Here is a 27,136-nt window from a genome sequence, read left to right as displayed (position 1 = left end):
CTGTTCCCAACTTCACTCTCGCCCTCTGTTTGCTTCTCCCCTTCCTTTCTTTCTCTTTCTCTCTCTCTGCATCTGCTTCCCTTCCTCTCTCTCCTGTCTGTCACTCTCTCCTGCTGTCCCTCTCTGTATGTCTCTGCCCCCGTGTGCGTCTCTCTCCCTGCCTCTTTCCATCTTTGTCTCCTGCTCTGTTATTGTCTCTCTCCCTGCCCCCTCTCTGCCCCCTCCAGCCTGCCAGGGCCAGTTTATCACATCTGGATCACGTGAGTAGTTTTCTGGTATTTTCTGCTCCCGGAACTTTCCTCACCCCAGGCCCTGCTGTGCCCATCACCTGGGTCCTCGCAGCAGGGGCTTGGCTGGGGTGGCCACCATGCTGACCCCAGAGCCCTGTGCCCCTGCTTCTGGCTCTAGGACCCCTCCCTAGTTACGCTGCAGACACCGCTGGCCCCCAGCTCCACGCCGTGCCCATTCTCCGCGTCTCCCATGCAGAGGAGGAAGGTGAGGACGGCTGGAGCCGTGGGGCTTGTCGGGTGGGAGAACAGACACACACGGGGCTGCTCACGTGTGCAGGTCCCACGCCATGCATGTAGGGTCCACATTCAGGGAACGCTCTTGTGTACACGTGGGAGACCAGTGCTGCCCACCCCATCCAAGGGTCAGGGTTGGGCAGCATGAACCCGGCCCTACTGGGGCCCTGCTCACAGCACACCCCACCATGCGTGCAGGCCAGGTGCCCCCTGAGGATGATGAGTACGAATACTCTGAGTATTCCGTGGAGGAATACCAGGACCCTGAGGCTCCTTGGGATGGCGATGGTGAGAAAGGGGGCTGGGCCCAGAGGGATTGGGGGAGGGGCAGACAGAGCCCATCCCTGCTGACCTCTCTGACCTCCATCAGCCCCGGACCCCTGCTCGCTTCCACTGGACGAGGGCTCCTGTACTGCCTACACCCTGCGCTGGTATCATCGGGCTGTGGCAGGTGGTACGGAGGCCTGTCACCCCTTTGTCTATGGTGGCTGTGGAGGGAATGCCAACCGTTTTGGGACCCGTGAGGCCTGTGAGCGCCGCTGCCCACCCCGGGTGGCTCAGAGCCAGGGGACAGGTATGGGCGTACCTCCCATCCCATTAGGGGCCTACCCAGATCATGTCCAGGGTCAGGGTCCTGGGTCAGAAGCCCCCTCAGACTGGGGGACCTGGGACAGACCCCCCCCAGACCAAAGAGCTGAGTAGAGAACCCCAGCTCTATGTGGAGTCCCCAGCATGGCCCCCCTCAGTGCTCCCTCCCTTAAAGACCTGAGTGAGCATCCCTCTCTGCAGGAGAGCCTCCACACCCTATGCCCCCATCTTCCCCATTCTCTGTGGCTGATGGGATGGGTAAGGTCAGATGGCTGAACCCAGCCTGCCCCACCCAGGTGCTGCCGGGAGCTTAGGCAGATGATGAGCTGAAGTTCAGCATCCCCTGGAGGAGTCGGTGTCTCAGCTGGACCCTGCTGTCCCTCCCCTTGGTGCTAGAGGCCTGCATGCACGTGAGCGTGCATGAGCGTGTCCGTTAATTTCAGTGACTTGTTCCATGGGTCTAGCCTTCCCCCCTGTGGATAAACCCCCATTGTGGCTCCTGCCACCCCGGCAGATGACTCAGTGTGGGGATGGCTGTGGGCAGTGAGCGGATGTGACTGAATCTGACCGCATCTGACCTGCCCCTTGGCCCAAGCCTGTGATGACATGGTGCTGATTCTGGGGGGCATTAAAGCTGCTGTTTAAAGGCCCCTGTTGTGACTGTTTGGGGAGGTGTGGGTGTCAGGGGGGCAGTACCACTGTCCAGCCGTGGTCACTGTCCTGTGACCCTCAGTCTCCAACTTGTCCCCCGAAAGAAGACAGGGTAGGGGCCGAGGATATGTTCTCACTGCTCCCCAGGAGGGGATGAATCATAGGTGGGGGGCTGCCTCAAGCCAGGAGACAGGGCCCAGTGTCAGCCCAGGGGCTGAGGGAGATAAATGGGCCCTGAAGAGGGCAGAGAGGCAGACCACAGCACAGCACTGCCTGGCCCTAGCTAACCCTAGAGGAGACTGCTACTGGTAGGACTGGGGTCAAGGTGGGTGGGCAGGGCCTTTGGGGTTGAATGGATCTGGGATTTGGGTCAGTGGAGGTCTCTGAACCTGAGGCGCCCTGGGATCTCTGGCTGCTTCTCTGCCTCAAGGACCCCCATTCCTGCCTTTCTTTGCCCTGGATCTACTACAAGCTTTCTCGCTCAGACCTCAGGCTCCCCTTTGGTCCCTCTGTGTTTCTCTCTCTTTGCATCCTTATTTCCATCACACTGTCTCTGGGGCAGTTTCTGTCTCTTTTTTTTTGTTTGTTTGTTTTTTGCGGTACGCGGGCCTCTCACTGTTGTGGCCTCTCCCATTGCAGAGCACAGGCTCCGGACGCACAGGCTCAGCGGCCATGGCTCATGGGCCCAGCCGCTCCGCGGCACATGGGATCTTCCCAGACCGGGGCATGAACCCGTGTCCCCTGCATCGGCAGGCAGACTCTCAACCACTGCGCCACCAGGGAAGCCCTCTGTCTCTTTTTTCTTCCACTCTCCATTTGCTCCGCCTCCCTCTCATTCATTTCCATCTCTTTCTCCCTCTCCCTCTCTCCTCCCTCCCTCCCTTTCTTCTTCTTCTTCTTGTTCTTCCTCCCTCCCCCCCATCTCTCTCTCTATAAAATATATCCATATCTAGATGTACCTGTGGCTCTCTGTCTCTGGGTTTCTCCATCACTTTGTCTATCTCTGTCTCTCCCACTCTCTCACTCTTTCTGTCCCTCTGACCCCTTCTCTGCCTGGCTCTGTCTGTTATCTCTGTCTCACTCTGGCTCTCTTCTTGTTCCTTCATCTCTGTTTCTGTCTCTCTCTGTCCCTGGCCTGGCCGCTCTCTGTCTCTCTGCTTTCCCCATCTGTCTCTGTCTATGGGCCATAGCTGACCAGGGCCCCTGCCCTGAACCTGTTTTCTCCTCGCAGCCTGACCACACGATGACCAGGTGGGCTCTGCTGGTGCTGATGGTCCTGACATTGGGCAGGACTCTGCTTGTCCCAGCAACCCCTATCCCAGGCTTCCAGCTTCTCCCTCAGAACTTTCCCCAGGCCACTCCCCACCCTGTGACCTCGGAGAGCCTTTCAGCCAGCACCACAGGCCCCTCCACTGCTTGGGGCCGCCCCGGCCCTGGCCCCTGCCCTGGCCCCCGCATCACCCTCTCGCTGGATGTCCCCCTTGGCCTCCTGCAGATCTTACTGGAGCAGGCCCGGGCCAGGGCAGTGAGGGAGCAAGCTGCTGCCAATACCCACATCCTGGCCCATGTTGGCCGCCGCTGAGCCTGAGGGAGGGGATCACAATGATGGAGCCAGTGTGGATGGGGAGACCTGCAAGGCAGCGGCAGAGCTGGACGGTGCTACATCTGGGCACGGTGCATCAGGACTCCGCCACGTGGGGTCACTGCCATGTGGTGTCATATCAGAGTGCCTCACAGAGTCACAGTGTGTCTGGACAGCCTGGATGTTGCTGTGTCAGGGTGCCAAGTGGAGTCTTGCCACTCCTAGGAGCCCCACAGGCTTACAGTATGTCTGGACAGCTTGGACACTACCATTGAAGGTCACTACCGCATGGAGTCTTATCATGTCTGGGTCCCACTTGTGTCCAGTCACAGAGCATCTGGACACCATCACATGTGGTCACTGTAAGGCCACTTTCAGGCACCTCAACACAAGAGACCATCACTGCATCGGAGACCAGCCCACCTAAGACCAGACCCACAGGTCTGCCCTGTCCTCCCACAGGTCACCACACAGAGAAATGCTGGCGGAGGGTCACATGCATGAGACAGCACCCACCCCAGATGGATGGGGCTATCAGGGGCATCTCTAGGCAGAGTGAGATGGTCGTACGTGGGAGGTCTGTGGCCGTGGCAGCCTTGCCCTGTGTGTGTGTGTGTGGGTGGGGGGGTGTGCACGCATGTGTGGCTGCATCTCTGTGTATCTAACAGCTGTGAGTACGTGTGAGCAAGGTGAGGCCATATGAGGGAGCTGGGAGGAACAGGAGCTTGTCCCCCAAACCTACATGAAGCACGCTCAACACATAGCCAGGCACTGTCTTACCCACACCCCTGCATACCCAGCCTCTGCCCTTGGATACACATGGCTCAGGGGAGAGGGAGCTCAGGCTGCTGGGGCTCTGGCCCAACTGCCCCTCCTTCATCGAATTGTCTTGAGCAAACCTCCTCACCTTTCCAAGCCTGTTTTCTCCTCTGTAAAGCAGAGTGATGCCACCAAGCTTCTTGTGAGCACTGAGTGATGTAATGTACATGAAGGTTCTGGCACGCAGAAAGCGCTCAATACATGTAGTGACCGGAGAATGGGATAAACAAGGATCACACAGTCGTGTGCACCCAGGCAGTGACACACGAGGGCGGAGTCATAGCTGGCTACACTGCTCCTTTCCCCACTCCTCCCGCCCCAATTTCACTGACCTGTCCCTTGGTGTGCAGGGCGTATATTTTGCCTAATCTCACAACCCCAACTCCATTGCTGTGCTGGGATGGGACTGACCTTCTGGAGAGTGTGGTCAGGCTTGCCTGCAGATGAGGCAGGTATTCTGGGTAGTGTAGACAACTCCAGCTGGAGACGAGGGCTGGAGAAAGATAGCACTGTCGGAAGTGTGGCTGCCCAGGGCCGGGGTCACTGACGGAGATCTCACAGTTGTCAGCAGCCCTGGGGGGCGGGCCCAAGGCGGGGCTGGAGAGGCGGGGCCACCCGGCCTGCTGGGCTCTCTCCGGAGCCTGGAGGGCGGGGCTGCCCGACTCCGAGCTGCAGGGGGCGGCGGCCCAGGCCAGTTTGGTTGCAGGATGAACAGAGGCAAGGAAGGAGGCAGCTTCTTGACGGACCCCTGGTCAGGGAGCAGCAGGCAGGGTAGGCACGGGGCAGGGTGGACAGGGTGGGGGGATTGGGAAAAGACCTGGGCAAAGTGGAGGTGGTGCTAGAAGGGGTGTGAGAGTGTTGGGGGTCTCTCCAGGAATAGGGGTGCTCTTAGGGGCATCAGTCTGTCAGTGGCATGGAGGAGGGGGAACACTGGCGTCTTGCCGGGGAGAAGGAGCTGGGCCAAGGGGGAACTATAAATAGCTTCTTCCTCCAGCCCAGGGGGAGGGACAGTCAGCTGGAGCTTCCCAGGGGGCCTCCTGCTCTGCCCTTTGGTGGCCTCCAAGGGGTCATGTTTATCCAGGTCCCCCCTCAGGGGTCATATCCAGAGGCTCATTTGGGAAGTTTTTCATGTGATGTTACTTTAGCCCTTAAACCAGCATTTCTAGGGCAACTACTGTGTGCCTTGTGCCGGTCCTGAGCTGCTCTAAGCACCTACTGTGTGCTCTGTCCCAGTCAGGAACCTCTCTGAGCACCTTACTGTGTGCTCTGGCTGGTCCTGAGTCACTTTGAGCACCTACTGTGTGCCCTGTGCCAGGTTGGAATCAGCAAGTGCAGGCCAGGGTTCACGGGCTGCTTGGTTACACGGCTCTCTACCCCCAAGTTGGAACCTCACACCCTGTGTGAGCTCTGGACCCAGGGAGACACAGGATGATCCTTGGCTAGAAATGGCCAGAGGAAGCTGGAACTCCTAGGAACTCCCCAACCTCCCAGTGACAGCAGAGGGGAGAGGAGGAGGGAATAAAGGGGAAGGAAGACAGCAGAGAGCAGCAGGCCTCACTGCAGCTGGCCTGTCTCTGCACCAGCCTGGGTGCAGGGCCTGTTAGTGTGTGTACACCAGTGGCTGTGTGCACACCATGCTTTCGTGCAGTGGTGTGTGGGTCTGTGTGGGATGCACTGAGGTCCCTGGGCCCATATGCTGCAAAGGGTGGCTGTCGGTTTGGCCAGGTCTGGCCAGCAGATACGTGGACTGGGAAGAGTTTGAGCATTGAGGACTGAAGACTGAGGACACCCCACAGCTTGTAGTCTGGGACACTGGGAGGAGGTCCAGTGGTCAGTGCAGAGGGCACCACAGGAGCCAGGCCAGGCAGGTTCACGGCGAGGAAAAGCTGAGCAGGATGTGTTCACGCACAAGTGCACACTGACATCCTAGCACACCTCCCACCCTTGGGCCAGGAGAGCTGGCTCACTCTGGGATGGCCCCAAGGAGGGAAAGCCATGAGGGCCAGTTATTCTATTGGACGTATTGGCGCTGAGGGAGCAGAAAGTCAGGAGAGCATTTCAATGGAGGGAACATGCAAGAGTGCAAGTGTGGAGGTGGGATGTGTGGTTATAGTACCAGCTGTGGGAGGTGAGGTTCTGAAGGGCTGGGAGCTGAGCTGAGTCCATCCTGCACTGTGGGCTGGCGGTTCTGTGACGCTGGGCCCTTCTCCCCTTCCTCAGTTTCCTACCTGAGAAATGGGGCCATGGGAGGGGAGTATCCTCAGAGCAGATGTAGACCCTGGCCTTTGGGGAGGGGCTCCAGGCTCCTCCTGCTGTTGACATGTGGCCTCACACTGGATATAGAGACTTGGGAAGGTATGTCTGGGTCAGCCCAGGGTCAGACGGGAAGAGTGGGAGGTACAGAGCCACTGATTTTCCTGGGAAGCCAGACTCAGACTTCTGGAGGTGAGGATGGCTTCCCAGACATGGCCCTGGCCTCCTGCCCTGCCCTGGCTGTCCCCTACCCCCAGCCTTTGACTAACATTCCAAGAGGGTTGGAGAGGAGAATGGCAGGCCTGAGAAGGTGCAGGGTGTCTGTGGATGTTAGATGAGGTAGACTTTGCAATGACTGCTGGGGGTTGGACAGGGTGTGGGTATGTGGTGACAAGGTCTCTGAGGCTAGGGTGGCCCCAGGATGGCCTTGGTAGTGGCCAGGAGACAGACAGGAGGGCTGACTTGTCAGGAACAGAATGAGTGGCTTTGGAGAAGTAGGAAGTGGGTGGAAGGTCACTAGGGGCATCCTGCTCATCAGGAGCTGCCTGTGGGTGTGCCAGCTGCTGGGCATGAGGTGGGGAAGGAGGTGGACGGTGGACACTGAAGAGGGAGGCTGAAGAAGGAGGAAGTGGTCGACTCTGTCTGAGGCAGGGTATTTCCTGGGGAGGCAGCTTGAGCTGTTTCCAGGGAAGGTCTGCGTGGGCTTCTAGCACGTGGACCTCCTTAACCTTCATTTCCTGGGAAGTGGGCAAGACATCTGTATCAGTCATCTTAAGGGTCCTTGCCAGGCTCTGAAGGGCTGGGCTGTGACTTGGAGGACTGACTCAAGGCAGGGGTGTGACAAGGAGGGCAGAGGGAGGGGTGCTGCCCCTGTGGAACACTGGGTGGAGACTTTTCTCCGTGCCCCAGCCCCTGGATCCTGGCTGGGCACACATTAAGCAGAGAGAACTTGGGGATGCAGTGATCCTGCCAGGGGATGTGGTGGAGGACATCGCTAGAGGGCAGTGTGACCCAGACTCGAGCAGTGTCAGCTAAGGTCGGGGGCAGAAAGTGTACAAAGCTTAAGAGGCTGGGCTGAGGAGACAGAGAGGAGGTAGACCAAGTGTTCCCGAACTCAGGCTCTCTCCTTTGCCCCTTGCCTCCACTGCATTTTTAGAGACAGGAGGAAGAGAAATAATATAATAAATGATAACATTAATGTGCTTTAGAATGGATTTCTCAGACACTGCCACTTTTAACGCATACCAGAATCTTGTAAGATCCATGACAGTATGTATTCCATTTTCCTGATGAAGAAGCAGAGGCTCATTAAAGAAAAAAATGTGTAAACTTATGATTTAAAATTTAATTGGTAAAAATGAAATCCTGGAAGGAGAAGTAAGATACTGTCAGGGTTTGGTGAGTCCCCAGGGACCTTGGTTACTAGGTGCCGCTCACGTGCTCCAGGTGGGCTGGGGTTTAGCCCGAGCTCCCCAGCAGCTAAGGCAAAGAGAGAAACACGATTAATTTTGAGATTTGTCCTCTGTCCCTGTCCATGAGATAAAGGAGCTTTTTCAGCGTGGTTGGGCAGGTTGCTCCTGTGGGCAGTGGAGAGTCCCGGGACTCGGAGCAGAAGAGAGGGTCGGGGCACAAGGCCGGTGGGGCGCGGCGGAGTTGACAACCGGGCCAGTGATGAGAGTTACGCAGAGGCCGCCAGGCTGGTCCTGACCAACTAAGCTCTGCGCGTCACGCAGGCCTACCCCAACGCATGCAAACCCCTCCTCCTGGGGGCCCTGAAGTCACGCAGAGCGGGAAGCGGGACCTCGGGTGTCCTGGGGGCAAGCCTGGCACGCCCAGGGCGAAGCCGTGGGTGAGGTCTATGCAAATCATCAGGGTCGCGTTGGGTGTGCTGGGCTCCGGCATCCAGGGCGGGGCCTGCACCAGCCAAGCCTGGAAACTGGGGAGCTGGGCATGCGCGTCCCCCATCCTGGCATGCAGGGCGGGCCCGCTTAGTCCAAAACGCGCTAGTAGGCGAGCTGAGCATGCGTGGTAGGAGGCCAGGCGCTCTTCAGTTGGGGTGGAGCCTACTCGTTCCGGGGCGGGGCCTGCGGGGAGTTGGAAGGGCGTCAACGCGGCTTCAGGAGGGGCGGGGCTGAGGGGGTAGAGCTGGGGGGCGGGGCATCGAGTGGCCCGAGGTGGCCGGGCTGCTGGGTTGGAAGCAGCGCAGTCCGACTCATCCTAGCCCCAGGATGGCGTCCCCACGGGAACTGACCCAGAACCCCCTGAAGAAGATCTGGATGCCGTACAGCAACGGGCGGCCTGCTCTGCACGCCTGCCAGCGCGGTGGTGAGGCGGGGTCCGCGGGGAAGGGGGAGGGCGGTGCATGGGCATGGGTATTGGTCTTACGTGGAGAGGGAGCCGGGAACAGGTGGGGAACCGGGGACAGGTGAGGCAGCCGTGACTGGTGGGAGGGGAACAGGAACAGGTGGGAGGCCTGGGACAGGTGTGGCAGAGCGGGAGACGGGGACAGGTGTGTTGCGACGTCTCGGCTCAGCGGGAGCTAGTTCTGGCCGCCATCACCTAGGGGAGGGCTTAGGACCCTTCCCACACCACTCTGTCCCCACCGCCTCAGGTCAGGGGAGGACTTGGAGCCTCGGTCCTGCCCTCTCAGCTGGCCAGAGAGCGTGGGCCGGGTGGTCAGGCCGGGGTCTGAGCTGTGTTGGCCCTAGGAGATTCGCTTGGTCTCTCTGAGCCCAGAACTTTCAAAGGCCCAAGGCGGGGAGGAAGGCCCATCTCTGGGCCTGAAATCGAGTTTTGGGAGGAATTTCAGGGAAGTGCACATGTGTTCAGGATAGAGACAGTGAGACCACTTTGTTATATGGGCCTGTCTTTGTGTCCATGGGTGTGTAAGCATCCAGGTGGAGTTGTGGTTGTGGGTGACTGGTAAAACTGGAGGGTGGAAACATCTAGAACATATGCTGAAATTCAAGGAATCGTTAAGGGGATTACTTTTCCTGTGGTCCTAGGTGTTAAACCCACTTCATTGATTTTCTGCTTGTCCTTAAATGAGTCTGCAACTTTTTTATTACCAAGAAAAACAAAGATTTATTTTAGGAGTAACTGAAATGTTGTAATAAATTTGCAAGTTGGCAAGGTCCTCAGAGAACATCTAGTCCAGCTTCTGATACAGATTTGGAAATGGAGGTCAGGAGACGGTGTTATGTGCTGGGGTCTCCCTGCACTCCTGACCTCTGCTTGGACATGATAGGAGAGGAGAGAGTGCTTGGTGCTTGTCTTGCTTTGAGGGTATCCTGGGGGCCTTGGCTTTGACCAAGGGTGTGAGTCCTAGGTGAGGAGTGTGTGCATCTCTTAGCACACTGTGGAACCTGGTAGGGGTGGCCGTGGCTTTGACCAGACATTCTGGTGGGTCGTTACTCTGACCATAATGTAGGTCCTGGTGGGCTGCTGAAACCGTGAACCTGCTTTTAGCCCTGGGGCCATGGCTTTCCAGTCAGTATTCAGTCCTAAGGGACTATGGCTACACCCTAGCCAGTTTTCCTTCTAGACTTCTGGAAGTGTGGAGGGCTAGGCCCCTTTCTCTTGTGCTTCTAGTCAGTCCGTGTTAGGGCTGTATTGTTCTAACTAGGGGGTGGCCTCCGTTGTTACATAAAGGAGAAGGAGTGAGAACATGGACTTTGGAGGCAGGAGCACTCAAGCTGCGTCGTGGCTTAGCTGGGTGACCTTGGGCAAAGAGCTGACCCTCTAGGTCTCAGGTTCCTTATCTGTGAGACTGAGACAGTCATCATCCTTGCACTATGAAGCTGCTGTGAGCCTCTTTTTTTAAAGTTTATATATTTATTTATTTTTATATATTTTTGGCTGCATTGGGTCTTTGTTGCTGCTCGCGGGCTTTCTCTAGTTGCGGCGAGCGGGGTTTACTCTTTGTTGCGGTGCACGGGCTTCTCATTGCGGTGGCTTCTCTTGTTGTGGAGCACAGGCTCTAGGCGTGCGGTCTTCAGTAGTTGCAGCACGCAGGCTCAGTAGTTGCGGCGCACGGGCTTAGTTGCTCCATGGCATGTGGGATCTTCCTGGCCCAGGGCTCGAACCCATGTCCCCTGCATTGGCACCAGGGAAGTCCTGTGAGCCTCTTGATAAGTGCTTGATAAATGGTAGCAGGTAATTTTGTAATTTATCATCACTGTTGTTTCTTTGCTTCTCCATACCTCAAAGTCAGGGATTGAAGCTCCAAGCCAACCCCCTTTCAGGTGGCAAAGGAGTTGAGGCCCAATGGGAGGGTACTTGCCCAGGTCTAACTGCCCCTGGGGCAGGCCTGTGTTTCTCCAAGCTCCAGGTATGCAACTAAAATGTGGCTCTGGCCTGAGCAGAGGGGCTCGTGCCATGGCACTGCCTCAGGGTGTTGCAGTGGGTGGGACTGTGAGCTGGCCTGGCACAGGAGGGCTTCCTGGAGGAGGAGGTAGCACCCAAGAGGCTAAAGATGAGACCTGCAAATTTGTGGGGGTTTGGACCCCAGGCTAGGGTCTCACAGTTCACAGCAAGGAGGGAGTAAGCAGGGAATGAACAAGGAACCAACACCTCAGGTCCCAAGCCCGTATTTATGCAGCATCTTACCCTTTGCATAGTGGGCTTCTAACTAGATTGGAGGACCACAAGGACAGGTGGGAACCTGAGGGTCAAGGTGGGTGGAAGTTGACTTGATCACAGGGCTCTATAGAGAAGAGGATGAGGGGCCCTAGTCTGTGCTGTGTGGTGGGTTGTCTTTGGGGTCTAGTCTGAGCTCCTCAGGGCAACAGAGGCTGGTTGGCTGAGGGATGTTCCCTGCCTTCTCCTCCCCCACTCTTCATGAGCAATTCTTCCTCCTTTTGATAGAATTCAGGGCTACACAGAGGGCCTGGAAGCTGTTACCTTTCTGGTCATTGACCTGGAGGAGCTCTGGGGGCAGATGGGGTAGGAGATGGAAAGGGGACTCAGGGAACATGGCAGAAAGGACAGTATTTGATAGCTTTTCTTAGCCAAAAGGTGGCAAGACTGCCTGGGTAAGGCCACGACTGGTGTGTGCACAGGACAGTAGGAGAGACAACTTTCTCTCCCCTCTGAACAGGACAGTAATGCCAGTTTGCTTTATTTTAAAGAACTCTCCCTTCCCCAGCCCGGCCCACGGAAGTCGGGGCAGGTGCAGTTCAAGACTTAGTTCTGGAACCCACTCCAGGGACTTGTGGCTGCCCCTGCGGAGGTACCACCAGAAAGTAGTCACCAGCACCAGGCTTGTCTCAGCCTCTCGACTCCTTGGGCTCCTGTGGGCTTGAGCAAGTTTACAGATAATTTACAGGAACTAGTGAGAAAAGCTGAGTTGACATATCTTCAGACTTCCTTCCGCACATGCCCCATGTTCTGAACTGTGTGTTCTGCTGTCCTGTTGCTCAATGTTGAGGTCCTGAGGGCCCAGATCTGCAGCTCCAACTGCATGCCCCCACTCACCTGGTCCACCTGCCCTTGGTTCAAGTGTGTTTCCTCCGTGTGGGCCTCGGTTTGCAATTTCTCCATTGCTGGAGCTTCCCCAGTGTTTTGCTGTTGCAAGCAGGGCTGGTGTGAATATACTTGTACTTTGAATTTTCTTTTGTATCATTGACTTGGGACCTTATCTTGAGGAGCAGAGGTGATAGGTAATTTATTGCTCTCGTTTTGTGCCCAGCCCTGATTTGCTGCCCTGCCTGCCCACCATGGCTGTGCATGGGGCGGGGAGATGCTGTCACCAAACGCTGTGGGAGGAGGCCAGGGGCGTCTCTGGGAAGATGGAAGCTGTGAAGAGGTGATGCAGAACCTCAGCCCTGGGGTTGTGGGAGAGCCCTTCAGGGAGCAATGGGAAGGGGTGGCCTCATCAGAGGGAGCAGGCTGGGCGCAGGTTTTCCCCACAGTGAGTAGCTGATGCACTGCGCTGTGGTTGCTGGGGAGCCCTGGCCAACCGGCCAGAAATTGTGCAAACAGCCCAGGACTCAGCAGCACTGGCCTGGCCCTCAGGATGCAGGGCCTTGCCTAACTTGTTTTTCTCTCAGCTTGGCCAATGCTGAGGTTTTTTTTTTTTTTTTTTTTTTTTTTTTTTTTTTTTTTTTTTTTTTGCGGTACGCGGGCCTCCCACTGTGCGGCCTCTCCCGTTGCGGAGCCCAGGCTCCGGACGCGCAGGCCCAGCGGCCATGGCTCACGGGCCCAGCCGCTCCGCGGCACGCGGGACCCTCCCAGACCGGGGCACGAACCCGTGCCCCCCGCATCGGCAGGCGGACTCCCAACCACTGCGCCACCAGGGAAGCCCTGTTTTTGTTTTTTTAAAAAATAAATTTACTTTTGGCTGCGTTGGGTCTTTGTTGCTGCATGTGGGCTTTCTCTAGTTGCAGTGAGCGGGGGCTACTCTTCGTTGGGTGTGCAGGCTTCTCATTGTGCTGGCTTCTCTTGTTGTGGAGCACAGGCTCTAGTCGCACAGGCTTCAGTAGTTGTGGCACGCGGGCTCTATGGCGCAGGCTCAGTAGTGATGGCACATGGGCTTAGTTGCTCCGCAGCATGTGGGATCTTCCCGGGCCAGGGCTTGCACCCGTGTCCCCTGCATTGGCAGGCGGATTCTGAACCACTTGCGCCACCAGGGAAGTCCCAACGCTGAGGTTTTTCTGCAAGGTTCCTCACTCAGACTCACCATCAGGCTGTGTCTGCAGGATCCCCTCCTTCTCTCCCCTGGGGCTTGCAGAATGGGTCACATTTGCCCAAAAGCCATGCACAGGAGTGACGGAGCCCCCACTGACAAGCAGGGTCTTTTACTTCTATTCGGGGCCTGCCTGGAGACAGACAGTTGCCTCTGCACCCCAAGTCCCAAGGGCAGTCCTGAGATACATCTGTGTCCTTAGTCAGGCGGGCTGCCAAGTCCAGGCAGAGGGCACAGCTTCCTGGAAGTGTTCCAGCTCTTACATGGGGATATTGCTAGGCGTTGCTGAGGGATTATCATCCCATTTTACAGGTGAGGACACCAAGGCTCAGAGTTGCCAGTAAGTGTCAGAGTCAAGATAGGAACCCAGGCCTGACCGACTCTGACCACCTCTGCACTCCATCTCCAGTGAGGGAGACAGGTTGAAGGGTGGGGTCCAGCAGTCTGTCTGAGGAGGGCTACCAGGTGAAAGCACTTGCAGAGCCATGTGGTCAGAGGAGGAGTAGTGACAGGTCCCCACCTCTGTCCATCTGTCTGCTGTGGTTTTACCTGGCCCGGGTCCTGAGGACGATGAAAGGGAAGCTTCCTGAGGCTTCTGAGGTGAGACCACACTGAAAGTGGAGCTGGCTCCCGTAGTCTGGCAGTTCTGCTGCCTTGGTGTCTGCCTTAGTGGGCCATGGATTCGGGGGCTGGGGCAGACTCTTCCCCGCCTCTAGCCTTGGCAGCTTCTCTTTTTGGCACACTGACCTGGTGGCACATGGGATGGCGGTGGCTGGCTATCTGAGGGACCGCCCTTGTGGCGTTGGCCTGGGTCTCTGGTCTCAGCCCCCTGTGGCCCTCACCCTGGTGGGTTTTGAGGTGCCTCCGTCTCCTTCCCTGCCCACAATTTTTGAGCACCAAATCTGCCAGGCCTCAGGATCCTGAATGGCTCAGACACTGCGGGGCTGCTTTCACCCTAAGTGATCAGTTGTGGAGAGCAGACTCATTGGCGAGATGACTGGGTTGAGGGAGAGAGCGCAGCAGGTGGGCATGCAGGTGCCTTGGAGGAAGGACTCACTGCAGAAGCTGCTTCCGGGCTTTGTAGATGAAGAGAAATTCTACCTGGGGAGCGGAAGCAGTGGTGCTGTGTGAGCAGGAATGCTGAATGACGGGTTCCTGGATGACAGGCAGGCATTGAATACCCCACTGGGTTTTGGCGCTGTCCCACCTGCCAGGGGAACTCCCCCGCAGAGTTTAGCCAGGGCCGTGGCAGCTCCAGCTTTATATCTGATGGTGCACGTCAGGGTAAATGCTGGCAAGATCCCGCGGCGTCTCCCTGAGCACTGACAGGCCTGGGGAACTGGGCATGCCAGCGCTGGTTAGAGACCACGGTCTGGGGGTGCCCAGGGAGCTCTCTGCTGCCAGGAGCCTGGGAAGGCACATCTGATGCTGGGCCTGGAAGGAGGGGCCCACTGGGAGGGGTCCGGCCTCCTCAGACACTGCTCCTTGTCTTTCAGTTTGCATGACCAACTGCCCGACGCTCATTGTCATGGTGGGGCTGCCTGCCAGGGGCAAGACCTACATCTCTAAGAAGCTGACCCGCTACCTGAACTGGATTGGCGTGCCCACGCGGGGTGAGACTCAGCCTTGGCTTTCCAAGGGGGCTTTGGGACTTTGTGGGGGAGCGGGGAGGAGTGAGAAGGCTGGACTGCCACAGGGCCTGGGGGTGGGTCAAGGTCAGGGGTTGGGGAGGGATGCTGTTGTGTGAAAACTGAGCCTCTCCCTTCCCCCAGAATTCAACGTTGGCCAGTATCGCCGGGACATGGTCAAGACATACAAGTCTTTTGAGTTTTTCCTTCCAGACAATGAAGAGGGCCTGAAAATCAGGAAGTGAGTTTGTGTGCGTATGTGTGTTTGTTTATGAAGAAGGCCCTGGAGCCCAGTTGCTAGTGATGACCAAGCTGTTCCTGAGACCTGGCCTTGCCCTACCCTGTGGGCTGTAACAGGGCTGGTTTCTTGACCTCTCAGGATGTGGTGGGGGTGAGGATGTGCTGGGTTTGGGGACAAAGGGAGTGGGTATTTGACCCCTTGGTGGCTCGCCCTGCCCTGCCCTGTGGGATATCTGTGGGAGGGGAGCGTGGAGCTTCAGGGAGATGGTGGAGGCTTAGCCAGGGCCCTCGGCTTACCCCAGGCCATCCATGGGGATGGGCTCTGATAGGGAGGGGAGCCCTAGGTGAAGCAGAGATGCAGGCCTCAGGGGTGCAGCAGAGTGGGAATGGGACTACCTCCTGACACCTTCTCACAAAGCCAGAAGGATCAGACTCAGAACTGGGGCGTTTCCTCCCTTGCCCCAGGATAAGCCTCCTACTGATATTTGGAGGCTGCTTGTCACGTTCTTGGCATGTGTTGGGTAGGCCTTGGCTTTCCTTTGAAGTTGCCTCAGTGTTGCTGGGTGACGAGATGGAAATTTGCATATGATACCCACTCTCCCTCTCCATTCAGACTTGAATTGATTGCTTTCTCCAGAAAAACTGAGCACCAGCTGTGGTCTGAGGAGCTATGCTATGCTGTACTCTGCAGGTGTCAACTGAGGGATCAGGAAGCTTCCTGCCCTTGTTCTGGGCCCAGCCGTTGTGGGAGGGCTTTGAGCAGAGGTTGGCCCAGTTCTAGTGACCTTCCCAAATCAAGCCCCAGGCCGGAAGCCCCTGGTTATTGCCGTGGCAATGGGGATGGGCGGGCTGCTGCACCAAGAAGGGAAGTGGAGTCTGACATTCAGGTCTCTGGGGCCGAACTGTGAATTGTGGGTAAAACTCAAGGGTGGGCCCTCTGTGATAACGACCCAGACAAAAGTGAGGGTACTGTGTGCTGTGTGTGTGTGATGCCCATTGCCGCCTCCTGCCCACCAACTTAAAGATGAGGAAATTGAGGCTCAGCAGTCTCACACAAGTTCCCAAGTAACTTCACAGAGTCCAGACTTAAATCTAACCCCATGTACCACTAAAACTGTCCTGTCCATCATTCCGGAAGTACTCAATTTGTAGATCAAAGGTTGCATCAAATGCAAATTCTGCAACAACCTCAAGCTGTGGTGCCTCACTCCTCTAGATGCTGGGACTGAGGTCAGGAAGTGGTGGTATTGTCTGGGATCCCTCAGGGTTTGATTCGAAGCCAGGCCTGTCTGAATCCAGAGTGTTTGTGGGGAGAAGAAGGAAGCTAGCCTTCCCAGAGCTCGCTGGTCATTCTGCTCAGACTGCCCATTGAAGGTAGGAACATTGGGATTAATTCTCATGGCGAAACCAAGACTCAGAAGAGGTAAGGAAGCTGGTCTAGGGTCACCCTGCTGGAACAGAGGCCCCAGCAGTAGAAGCTGGGGGCACATTCACGTGTGCCTCTCTGTAGGCACACCCTCTGGCTGTTCCTAGAAAGTCTCCCTCGTGTATCCAAAGCCTGGGTCTGGCCCCTGGGCCATGGGTCCATTTCCCATTAACCAGCCCCAAATGTCCCACAGATAACTGGCAAAATAGAAAGATCAGACTTTTTAAAAATGGGAAACCTGGGAAGAGAAGCCTGCATTTCCCAGAGGCCCAGGTACGTACACATTGTTGAGCTTCCTAGAGCTACACAATGTGGAGGTCTGTCCCTAACACTGGGCACAGTGGAAGATCTAGAAGAGGGCATGTACAGCCATCTGTACATGTGCAGGTGTTCCCTCTTTATGTACACATGGGTAAGTGTGTAAATACACACCAGGCACCCTCATATATGTGCACACAGTCACATACTGCAGGAAGGTGTGTACACATACCGTACGTACACACGTGGGCGTTCACACACGTGCATATCCTCCTGACACCAACTGTGTCCAACCGTTCAATTCAGTTCAATTCTGACCCTGTCTACCTGCAGTTAGCATCAGTTCCCACAGGTTAAGGACTCAGTCCCTCAAGACTGACCCCACTTCACACACCAGTCACAAGTCTCGGCGGGGGGCACCCGTACTTCTAACTGGCTATAAATTGGGGGTTCCCACAACCCCCTCTTCAGCAGGTTACTGTTCCAGCTCACAGAGCTCAGGAACATACTTGAGTTGTGTTTACTGGTTTATTATAAAGGATACAACTCGGGAACAGTCAAGTGGAAGAGGTGCACAGGCAAGGAAGGGGGCAGTGCGGGGAGCTTCCAGCCGTCTCGGGGTCTGGCACCCTCCCAGCACCTCATCTCTTCAACCTGGAAGCTCTTCAACTCTCATCATTCAATTCATCTTCAGCCCCCACCTCCCTTCCTTGAGGATGGTGGCAGGGCTGAATGTTCCAACCCTTTCATCACTTTCTGGTGATCAGCCCCATGCTGAGGCTGTATAGGGGCCCCAGCCTGAGTCGCCGACATTAGCATCAACTCAGGTGTGATTGGAAGGGGCTCCTTGTGAATGACAAAAATCACTCCTATCACTGAAGAAATTCCAAGGGTCTTAGGAGCTCTGCCAAGAACCCAGGACAAAGACCAAATGTATTTATCAAACCACATACACCCTCTTGTATGTGCACAGCTGCACTTCCACAGGGGCCCAAGGAATGCTCACAGGTGCTCACTCACAGACTTACACATACACATATCCACCCATGCATGCACGTGTGTGCCCATCCACACTCACACCCACACGTGTTCAGGCTCCCAGGCTGTTCCCCCAGCATCTCCACCTGGGCCCTGAGATCCCTCCTACTTGGTGCAGCCTCAGCCAGAGCAGACCACAGAGATCTTAGCCCAGAACATGGGGCTCTAAATGTGGGTGGCAAGAAATGGCCCCAGCCGTGCTGAAACTGTAGAAATGTGTCTCGGGGATGTGGGGGGCTCTGAGAAGCTCTGGTTCTTTATGTCTCGGTGCAGAAAGAATTCAGCGAGAGACAAAGTGTTAGATTTATTTATTAGAATAGGACACTTGTGAGGTTTACAAGTGGGTGGGCAGGAGGGCACTATGCCCAGAACTTAGTAGGCTACAGTTTTATAATCAAAGGGAGAGTGAGGAGGGGGAGAAGGCCACCTGCTTCCTCATCCTTGAGTAGACATCAAGCTTCCATCATCAGCTCCTCCTCCACGTGGGGGTGGGGGGCGGAGTTCTCTTGTCCCTAGTGGTCAAACTGGGACTGTCATGGCGCAATGGAAACGAGCAAAAAGGTGGTAACGTATACTAAAACATGGTAAATCAGCTCAGGTTTCAGTATAATGTCACCCTTTCCTTATACTTTTGTTTTTAGTGAGCACAAAGGAGCATGTCCTAGGAATCATTAACTTACCACTGGGCAGGAGGTGGGTTTCATTCCACCATTGTTTTATTGTCTGGGGGCATGTCTCATGCTTCTGTTGCATGGTTTTGTTGTTAAGCAAGCCTGCTTGGTTTTGTGGTTAAGCAAACCTGCTTTCTCGAGTGATCATTTTCTTATAGAGGTCTCCCATACTTTTTCCTTATGATCCCTTAGTGGGATCAACTAGTCACCTACTTTGTCCCTTTACTCTGTCCTTATCAATGCCAGCTTCCTGGACTTTCAGAATTCAGGTTTTTTGGCAGAAGAAAGCACTTTGGGGTCTTAATTGAAAGGCCTAATAGAGCACAGAAAGGTCACAAGGAGGCATAAGAGCAGAGCTCCTTCCAGTGACCTGGACTCAGCTCTGCCCCCAGTTTCCTCATGACCCCAGGAGTCTGGTTGGCCTCTGTTTCCATGCTTGGGCACACTGGCCTGGCTTGGCCTGGCACAGTCCTTTGATGCACTAGGGGTTTACACACAAAATCCCAAGATCAAACAAATGGGAGATCTAACTTTACTTTTACATCAAAAAAGTACAGGTAATAGTGTTTGGGAGGAAAAATTTTCCCTTCTTACCTTCTAGGTTCTTTGGCTGGTCTAATAATTAAATTGACATGACACAGATTAACAGAACAGAAAAAAAGTTTAATAGCACGTATACCTCCTACACACATGTGAGAGACCTGGGAAGCCCTCCCCTTAAATACCATCTTCAGCTGAAGAGAAAAGAAGATGTTGGGGGTGAGGAGTCAGGAGAATTTACCCGGAAAAGCTCAGTAAACGAGGGTAAGGTTGTTATGCAGATTTAAATCTATGCCTTCAGGGAATTCCCTGGCTGTGGACTTGGAGCTTCCACTGTCGGGGGCCTGGGTTCAATCGCTGGGAACTAAGATTCTGCAAGACGTCTGGCGTGGCCTAAATCAATCAATCACTCAATCTGTGCCTTCAGGAGTGATAATAGTTTCTAGAGATAAAGATCATCTCCCTCCTCCTGGTACAGCAATGGAGACCCCCTTACAAATGGAGATTTCCCTTATACTTGTAAATGTCTCTCAAAAAAGGGTAACTTCTACTCATGTTTTCAGAGCTGCTCCCGTGTCTGCAGTGTCTTAAAAATAATCAGCCTAAAATAATCCTTATGCCAAAGAGACATATTTTGGGGTGGCAAATTCTGCTCCCCTGCATAGATAAAACGTCAAAGTGATTTATCTATCTTCGGACCTTACAGGGGAAACGGATAAAGTCAGAAAGATCCTTATATGTGGCAATCCATTTTGCAGCAATAAACGGAAAGGCTGAGATGTCTGAGGACAGACAGTGTAGTCAGTGGTCAGTCATGGTGAGGGTTTTGCCCTTCCAGAGCACCTGTGGACCCGGGTGCGAGAGGCAGAGACACGGCACCCTCCTCCAGAAGGGATCATGTAGGGCGTTCTTGGTCCACTGAAAGAAAGGAACAGCCTAAAAGTTGAGACTTATGTTTTATTCAGTGAACAAAACTGAGGACTTAAGCCTAGAAGACAGCCTCTCAGATAACTGAGGGACTGCTCTGCAGAGGTAAGGTAGGTGCCGTGCGTGGGCTCATTGAAATCATTCCTTTGATATGCACCTCAGCTCTCTGGGGCCAGTGTCCTGTTCTTTCCCATTCTGAGTCCCCTGAGGGGGCCCCTTTGGGGGTGGCTGCAGTGGCTGATAGCTTGATGGCTGCAACACCCTTTGTTTGCTGATACACCAGGTGGCATTCTTAGTCCACATCTCCCTTCTAGAAAGGAAAATTGAACATTAAGCTTAATGCTGCCTTGGGGGCCAGCAGTACTGTCTCTCCTTTCCCACCACCTGCACCGCCTGCCCTGCCCCCAACACACACACAAGGGAGTGTCTGGTTTTAGAAGTGCTTATTTTGATAGTCAGGGGAAATGCATGACACTTAGAAATCATGAATATGGCAAAATGGCAGGCTGGATTTGTACATGATGAGATGAAGAAGGAAAGTACAGAAAAGTGGTATTTCAAAAAGTATTCCTGTATGTATACCAAGGGGGAAAGGGGGTGGTGGGATGAATGGGGATATTGGGATTGACATATATACACTATTGATACTATGTATAAAATAGATAACTAATGAGAACCTACTGGTATAGCACAGGGAACTCTACTCAATGCTCTGTGGTGACCTAAATGAGAAGGAAATCCAAAAACAGGTGATATATGTATACGTATAGCTTATTCACTTTGCTGTGCAGTATAAACTAACACAATGTTGTAAAGCAACTATACTCCAATTAAAAAAAAAAAAAAAGTTCCTGATGGCCAGAAACACATAGCCTTCCACCTACAGGAGCAGGGTTACCAAACTGAAAATCTTCCCAAGGAAAGAGAAACCTTGAGAAGAGAGAAGGGGCCCCAGGGGCTGCCCCGTCTCCTATCTGGCATAGGATATATCCCTGACCTACTGCCCTGCAGCAACAAGTCAGGTGCTTGGCTGACCTGTGTTTTCTTTTCTGAAGGCAGTGTGCCCTGGCAGCCCTCCGAGATGTTCGGCGGTTCCTTAGTGAGGAGGGGGGGCATGTGGCGGTGAGTATAACACCCTGGTGGTATCTGGGAGTGACATATGGGAGCCCACATACTTCTACCCCTTTACTTATCAGGCATCTGGAGGGGAAGGCAGGGTGTCTGTGGCCCTAGATACCCCTGGGTGCCAGCCCCTGGGAAGAAGTCTGCAGCTGCTGTGCTGGAAGAAGCCAGAGGCCAGATGTGGGTCAGGAATTTCCCTCTGGGCTTGTGGTTGTGTTTGACCCTGCTGGACTTCCCTCTGAATACTCACATTCTTGGCCACTCCACAAGTTAGAGGTGTCATGTTACCTAAGTCTTTAGCAAATGTGATTTCTCCTGGTGTGGAGAGCATCCAGCCCAACATTTGGTGGCTATTCCAGGAATCAGTTGAATGCTGGGTAAGGGAATTCCCCCTCTGTGTTGGACCCTCCAGTCAGATGGACAGGTGGGACAAGGCTGAGCAAGGGTGTCTGCAGGAAAGGGCCCTACCTCAACCCTATGTAGTCAAACACGGGCTATTTTTTCCTTCCTTTTTCCTTTTGAAGGCATGCATCCTGGAGCTCTGTCCCCCAGCCCCATCTAGATCAGTTGCCCTCTAGGTCTGTCTGTGGCACAGCTGTCACCCTGGGAATTTCCTTCTCTTCCCTCCTGAGTTGAATGCACTGCTCTTGGATCCCATGTCTTGCTTTTCCTTGCTTTACTGACTTGTTTTGTTGGAGCACATCCTCTAATAGCTTTCTGAGAAAGGTACTTGGGAAGTAAATTTTGTGAGACCTTGCATGTGTAGAAATGTCTTTTCTTTTTTTTTTTTTTTTTTTTAACATCTTTATTGGGGTATAATTGCTTTACAATGGTGTGTTAGTTTCTGCTTTATAACAAAGTGAATCAGTCATACATAAACATATGTTCCCATATGTCTTCCCTGTTGCGTCTCCCTCCCTCCCACCCTCCCCATCCCACCCCTCCAGGCTGTCACAAAGCACCGAGCCAATCCTCACATTTGATGGATGGGTGGAAAGAACGTTTCCTTTAGAATTTTCATGACATTGCTCCATTGTATTATGGCTTCTAGAGTGGCTGTGGGAAAGTCTGATGTCATTCTGATTTGCTGATCCTCCTTAAAAGTTTTTTTTCCCTAGGGAATTCCCCGGCAGTCCCAGTGGTTAGGACTTCATGCTCTTTCTGCTGAGGGCCTAGGTTCAATCCCTGGTCAGGGAACTAAGATCCCACAAGCTGCACGTTGCAGGCAAAAAGAAGTTAAAAAAAAAAAAAGAAAGAAAAGGGCTTCCCTGGTGGCGCAGTGGTTGAGAGTCCACCTGCCAATGCAGGGGACACGGGTTCGTGCCCTGGTCTGGGAAGATCCCACATGTCGCCGAGCGGCTGGGCCCGTGAGCCATGGCCGCTGAACCTGCGCGTCCGGAGCCTGTGCTCCGCAGCGGGAGAGGCCACAACAGTGAGAGGCCCGCGTACCGCAAAAAAAAAAAAAAGAAAAGTTTTATTTCCTAGAGGAAACTGGGGGCTTCTCATGCCCCTTCCTCTGGGGAAGCTTTTAGGGGTCTTCAAGGTGATGTGCTTTATGGTGGGTCTTCTCCACAATGCTGGGTCCTTGGGGGGACCCTTTCCATCAGGAAACTCTTCTCCAGCAGCTCAGAGAAATGCCCCGCCGCTTTCTCACAACTGAGTCCCCACTCCCCTCCCATCTTCTTCTTTTTTTTTTTAAATGAATTTATTTATTTTTTATTTATTTTTGGCTGCGTTGGGTCTTCATTGCTGCACGCAGGCTTTCTCTAGTGGTGAGCGGGGGCTACTCTTCATTTTGGTGCGCATGCTTCTCATTGTGGTGGCTTCTCTTGTTGTGGAGCACGGGCTCTAAGCTTGCAGACTTCAGTAGCTGTGGCTCTCAGGGTCTAGAGCGCAGGCTCAGTAGTTGTGGCTCGCAGGGTCTAGAGCGCAGGCTCAGTAGTTGTGGTGCACAGGCTTAGTTGCTCCGCGGCATGTGTGATCTTCCCGGACCAGGGATCGAACCCGTGTCCCCTGCATTGGCAGGCAGATTCTTAATCACTGCACCACCATGGAAGTCCCTCCCTGTCCTCATTTCTTGAAGTTCCTTTTATTCTGTTTGATTTAGTCTTTGTTTTTCATGTTAGAGGTTTTGCTGGAGCATCCAGTGAGCCCTGGTCAAATGCCCTTTGTAAAAAGTTATGCTCTAAAAGCTGCTTGGGTGGGCTGCCCCTGAGTGCTGGGCAGGCCCCGGGGGGGGGTCACAGCCTGCCTGGAGGAGGCAAGGAGGGGGCCTGGGGCTCCACTTGCACCACCAGCCAGTCCTCCCGTTTCTTCTGCACACTTGTTCCTTTTTTCAGAGATGCCTGTGCCCTGTTCCTGACTACCGTGGTTCTGCACAAGCAGGTGTGCTCTGGTTGGTGTAGGTTTGTGTTTGGTTTTCTCTGTTTCTCTGAGCCAGTTACCATGTGTCTATCTTAAAAAACTGTGTTGACATTTCCCATCTCCTCTCCTCTCCTGTTCCCATTTTACTGGGGTGACAGGATGGAGTGGAAGTAAACGTGGGTTTAGTTCTACAAGTTTAACTAGTTTCACTGGAAGTCTTGTGAGTGAGTGCCTGCTGCCCTGCTTCCAGCTTCCTTGGGGTGCTCCCCAAGGAAGAGGAGGACCAGCCCAGCCATTGCAGGTCTGAAGGAGACTGGCCAGGCGGATGGCCAAACGGCAACTGGTCCTGATGAGAAATCCAGTCCCTGTGCTACAGCTGTCGGGTGGCCTCCCACCCTCTCCAGGACCAGAGGCTGAGTTAACCCCATTTTGGTCCTAGGTTTTTGATGCAACAAATACCACCCGAGAACGGAGAGCGACCATCTTTAATTTTGGGGAACAGAATGGCTACAAGGTGAGGCCTCCTTGGCTTACCTCCTTGGTTGGGCTGTGGCACGTTCGGGCCCTCTGGGGCCACTTTCTCGGCCTCCTGAGGCCCACTGGCCTCAGGCAGGTGGGCTCCTGAGTGGATTTGGGATACTGATTTTCTCTCCACCTGGAGTTATCTTTCTGAGGAAGTGGGGGTCTTGGTGGGAGAGTCCTTCATAGGGCGGCACCTGCTTTGGTTCTGTGCTCCTTGACCTGACCCCACCCTCTGAAGAAGGGCCTCTGGGCAGCATGGCCCTCAGTGGGTAGGGAGCTCCAGGGAGCCAGGCTCAGGGCCCTAAATGTGTCTCTGGTTCCTTCCCTCCTGCCCACCCTGGTCTTTGCTGCAGACCTTTTTTGTTGAGTCCATCTGTGTGGATCCTGAGGTCATAGCTGCCAACATCGTGGTGAGTGGTGCATCTGCCCTTGTGGGAGCAGTAATACAGCCAAGATGGTCTGTGACAGTGAGGTCCATCTCCAGGTTAGGCTGGTGCCTGGGCCGACCTTAACTTGGTCTTCTTGAACATTGTGGGTAGGGGGGAAGGCGGTAGATCTCTGGGTCAGGTGGGGACTGCCCACCCGATCGCAGTCCCTCATCCCCCAAAGATGAGGGACTGCGGTCACAGGATGTTCAGTAATACTCTCTTAGCACTGGTATGGGAGCTGGGACCAGGGAGCCACTGGGCTCTTCCTAATGGGACCAGTGCCCCTGGGAGGCCAATCCTCCTGCCCAGCCTCCCCCCAACCCAGCATCCTCCTTGGTCTCCGACCTGCTTGGCCTCTGGCCCTGATGTGTCCTTGCTCTGTGCCTGACCCCGGCAGCAAGTGAAACTGGGCAGCCCTGACTATGTCAACCACGACAGCGATGAGGCCACGGAGGATTTCATGAGGCGCATCGAGTGCTATGAGAATTCATATGAGTCGCTGGACGAGGACCTGGACAGGTGAGGCAGGGCAGCACCGTGTCCTTGGCTGCGGTGGGTGGTAGGTGGGGTCCACTCGGCTGCCTCCTCTGGCTCCTCAAGGTGGTGGCTGAGGGACCACCTCCGCGGGCAGAGATGGTCCGTCCTTTTTTGTTTCTTTCCTCGGGGTGGAAATCATGGCCCAGGGGTGACTTGCAGAACCGTAGCTGCTTTATCTGGAGCTCTGTGAGTCACAGTTTTCTGCTATTTCATCAGAAAATCAAGCCTGTTTTCTATTCAGAGGGTCTTCCCACAAGGCTTTTGCAAACAGTACATACTCTTCTTTCAGTGGGTGGTCTGTATTTTGAGAAGGGGAAGGGGTGCCCAGACCCTGCCTACTAACAGCTAGCAGTAACCAGTGCTTGTGAGCCCCGCCCGCCTCCCTCTGGAACAGGGATCTGTGGGACTGAGTGCTGGGTGGGGACAGCAGCCAGCCACCGGCAAGCTCTTTCCGTAAAGGCTCAGGTGGTAGATATTTTAGGCTTTGGGGGCATACAGTCTCTGTTGCAGCTACTTAACTTTGCCATTTAGTACTAAAGGAACATAGATGATACGCAAATGAATAAGCATGATTGTGTTCCCATAAAACTGTATTTACAAAACCAGGCTGAGTTTGACTTGCTGGCCATAGTTTGCCAACTCCTGTATTATAGCAGAAATGGGGGCAGTGGTTAAGTGAATAACACTTAAGTAATTAAGTTAACGCTTAAGTAATTAAGTTAACTTTAATAACTGAATAAAGTATTACACAGTCCTTATAAATCATGCTGAAGAGACATGGGAAAGTGTATGTTATGTAGCATTAAGTGAAAAGGGTGGAAATATGAACTTGTACTTGGGTTGTTTATAATTACGTATGAATATATAGTTACGAACGAAAGAAGTCAAGTGACTGCTGGGGGGATGTTTTCTGGGATGTTTGAGGGACAGTCCCTGGACTGAGTCCCCTCAGCGACTCTGGCGCTGATCCGGTGCTGCTGCCCCTGCTGCCCCGGCCTCTGTGGTTCTCCTGGTCTCCCCCCAGCATGGCATTGCTCCTTGTGGCTCTGTTCTCCACGCTGCAGGGCTGCACTGGTCCAAAGCAGGGAAAGCGGCGGAGTTGGGCTTATTGGCTGCTGCCACCAGCACCATCCTCCTGTGCTTCTTGTCTCGTCCACCTGCTGCCTGGTGTGGGACATGGCAACCACTCGGCACACACACATGACCCGGGCTGGGTTCTTGGGGGAGGGTTTGCTGGGGGAAGGAAAGGCCAGGCCCATGGATGGCTGACCAGGAAGACTGGAGGGGAAGCGCGTTTGCCAACTACTCCCAGGTCAATCCTGGAAAAACTGTCTCTTGTTCACCTTACAGATAGTACGTTGAGAGCTCATAGGTAGGCAAGAGGGGCCCAGGGGACATAGAGCAGCGATGAAGGTCCCGATGTGGTAGGACTGACCCCTCGCTTTGAATGTCACCTTTTGGGAGCATGATGAGTGTGGAGCACCTCTCACGGGGTTTCTCTGTATGTCATGCGTGTCGTGTTGCTCTCACCTCACCCCCATCACTCGCATACCAGCTGGCAGTCCTGTGTGTTGTGGTCTCAAGCCTGGTGGGGTCAGAGATGCAAGGCTCTGAGGATGGTTCCTGGAGCTGGCAGGGCGTGGCCTCAAGGACCCCGGTCACACTCACAGGCTTCTCTCTACCCTCTCTGGAAAGGGATCTGTCCTACATCAAGATCATGGACGTGGGGCAGAGCTACATCGTGAACCGCGTGGCTGACCACATCCAGAGCCGCATTGTGTATTACCTCATGAACATCCACGTGACGCCCCGCTCCATCTACCTCTGCCGGCACGGGGAGAGCGAGCTCAACCTCAAGGGCCGGATTGGCGGGGACCCAGGACTGTCCGCCCGGGGCAGGGAGGTCAGCGTGTGTGTGTGTGTGTGTGTGTGTGTGTGTGTTTATTTCTGTGTGCATGTGCGTGTGCTGGTGCTGGACTCCAGCTAACATGCAATCCAGGTGGATGACCTCATTCAGTCTGGAATGTTCCCATTCTATAGGGAAGGTCACCCGGCAGATGCCTGAATCTCTGGCTTGCACGTGAGCTCTCACCAGCTGGTTCCCTTTCCCTGGAGAGGCATGCCATTCTGGGAGTGAGCTGAGTCCCTACAGTGCAGCTGATGCTGTGCCACAGTCCAGGGGAGATACTGAAACCTCAGTGGGAAGGTCATACAGCCTAGGGCACATGGTCGGGGGGTGAGCACTGGCAGGGGACCTGATGACCCACAGCTGGAACTACACTGAGGATCTCGGAAGAATGCACAGGGACAGCACTTGTGGGTGTGGGTGTCGG

At 54.6% G+C, this 27,136-nt stretch overlaps 3 protein-coding genes across 13 annotated transcripts in view; all 3 read left to right on the top strand.

The window, feature by feature from the left end:
* The window catches only part of COL7A1 (collagen type VII alpha 1 chain), a 31,914-nt gene extending 30,152 nt beyond the window's left edge, over positions 1–1,762 (top strand). For 3 of the 5 annotated variants that reach the window (XM_027098818.1, XM_027098816.1, XM_027098813.1), the window contains 5 exons: positions 228–260; positions 409–495; positions 702–812; positions 895–1,098; positions 1,409–1,762. In XM_027098818.1, the coding sequence (XP_026954619.1) occupies positions 228–260; positions 409–495; positions 702–812; positions 895–1,098; positions 1,409–1,434 (461 nt within the window). In that variant the 3' untranslated portion in view covers positions 1,435–1,762. The remainder of the gene's footprint in view (positions 1–227; positions 261–408; positions 496–701; positions 813–894; positions 1,099–1,408) is intronic. The other 2 variants (XM_027098815.1, XM_027098817.1) reach the window with 2 other exon arrangements.
* An 841-nt stretch (positions 1,763–2,603) lies between these two features.
* Positions 2,604–3,364, top strand: UCN2 (urocortin 2). Its single transcript, XM_027098730.1, has one exon. It carries the CDS (start codon positions 3,007–3,009, stop codon positions 3,343–3,345), a length of 339 nt encoding a protein of 112 aa, XP_026954531.1. The 5' UTR covers positions 2,604–3,006; the 3' UTR covers positions 3,346–3,364.
* A 1,398-nt stretch (positions 3,365–4,762) lies between these two features.
* Positions 4,763–27,136, top strand: part of PFKFB4 (6-phosphofructo-2-kinase/fructose-2,6-biphosphatase 4) — a 43,300-nt gene continuing 20,926 nt past the window's right edge. For 2 of the 7 annotated variants that reach the window (XM_027098729.1, XM_027098724.1), the window contains exons 1-8: positions 4,763–4,935; positions 14,599–14,715; positions 14,875–14,971; positions 20,886–20,952; positions 23,756–23,830; positions 24,192–24,248; positions 24,664–24,785; positions 26,499–26,706. In XM_027098729.1, the coding sequence (XP_026954530.1) occupies positions 4,872–4,935; positions 14,599–14,715; positions 14,875–14,971; positions 20,886–20,952; positions 23,756–23,830; positions 24,192–24,248; positions 24,664–24,785; positions 26,499–26,706 (807 nt within the window). In that variant the 5' untranslated portion in view covers positions 4,763–4,871. Of the gene's footprint in view, positions 4,936–4,985; positions 8,743–14,598; positions 14,716–14,874; positions 14,972–20,885; positions 20,953–23,755; positions 23,831–24,191; positions 24,249–24,663; positions 24,786–26,498; positions 26,707–27,136 lie in introns of those variants that run through there. The other 5 variants (XM_027098723.1, XM_027098727.1, XM_027098726.1 and 2 more) reach the window with 5 other exon arrangements.

The sequence above is a fragment of the Aethalodelphis obliquidens genome, unplaced genomic scaffold, assembly GCF_003676395.1.
Source record: "Aethalodelphis obliquidens isolate GAN/ISIS:26980383/991018 unplaced genomic scaffold, ASM367639v1 scaffold125, whole genome shotgun sequence".
Lineage (NCBI taxonomy): Eukaryota > Metazoa > Chordata > Mammalia > Artiodactyla > Delphinidae > Aethalodelphis > Aethalodelphis obliquidens.
Note: the sequence above shows the minus strand (reverse complement) of the source record. Positions and strands in the feature narration are given on the sequence as shown.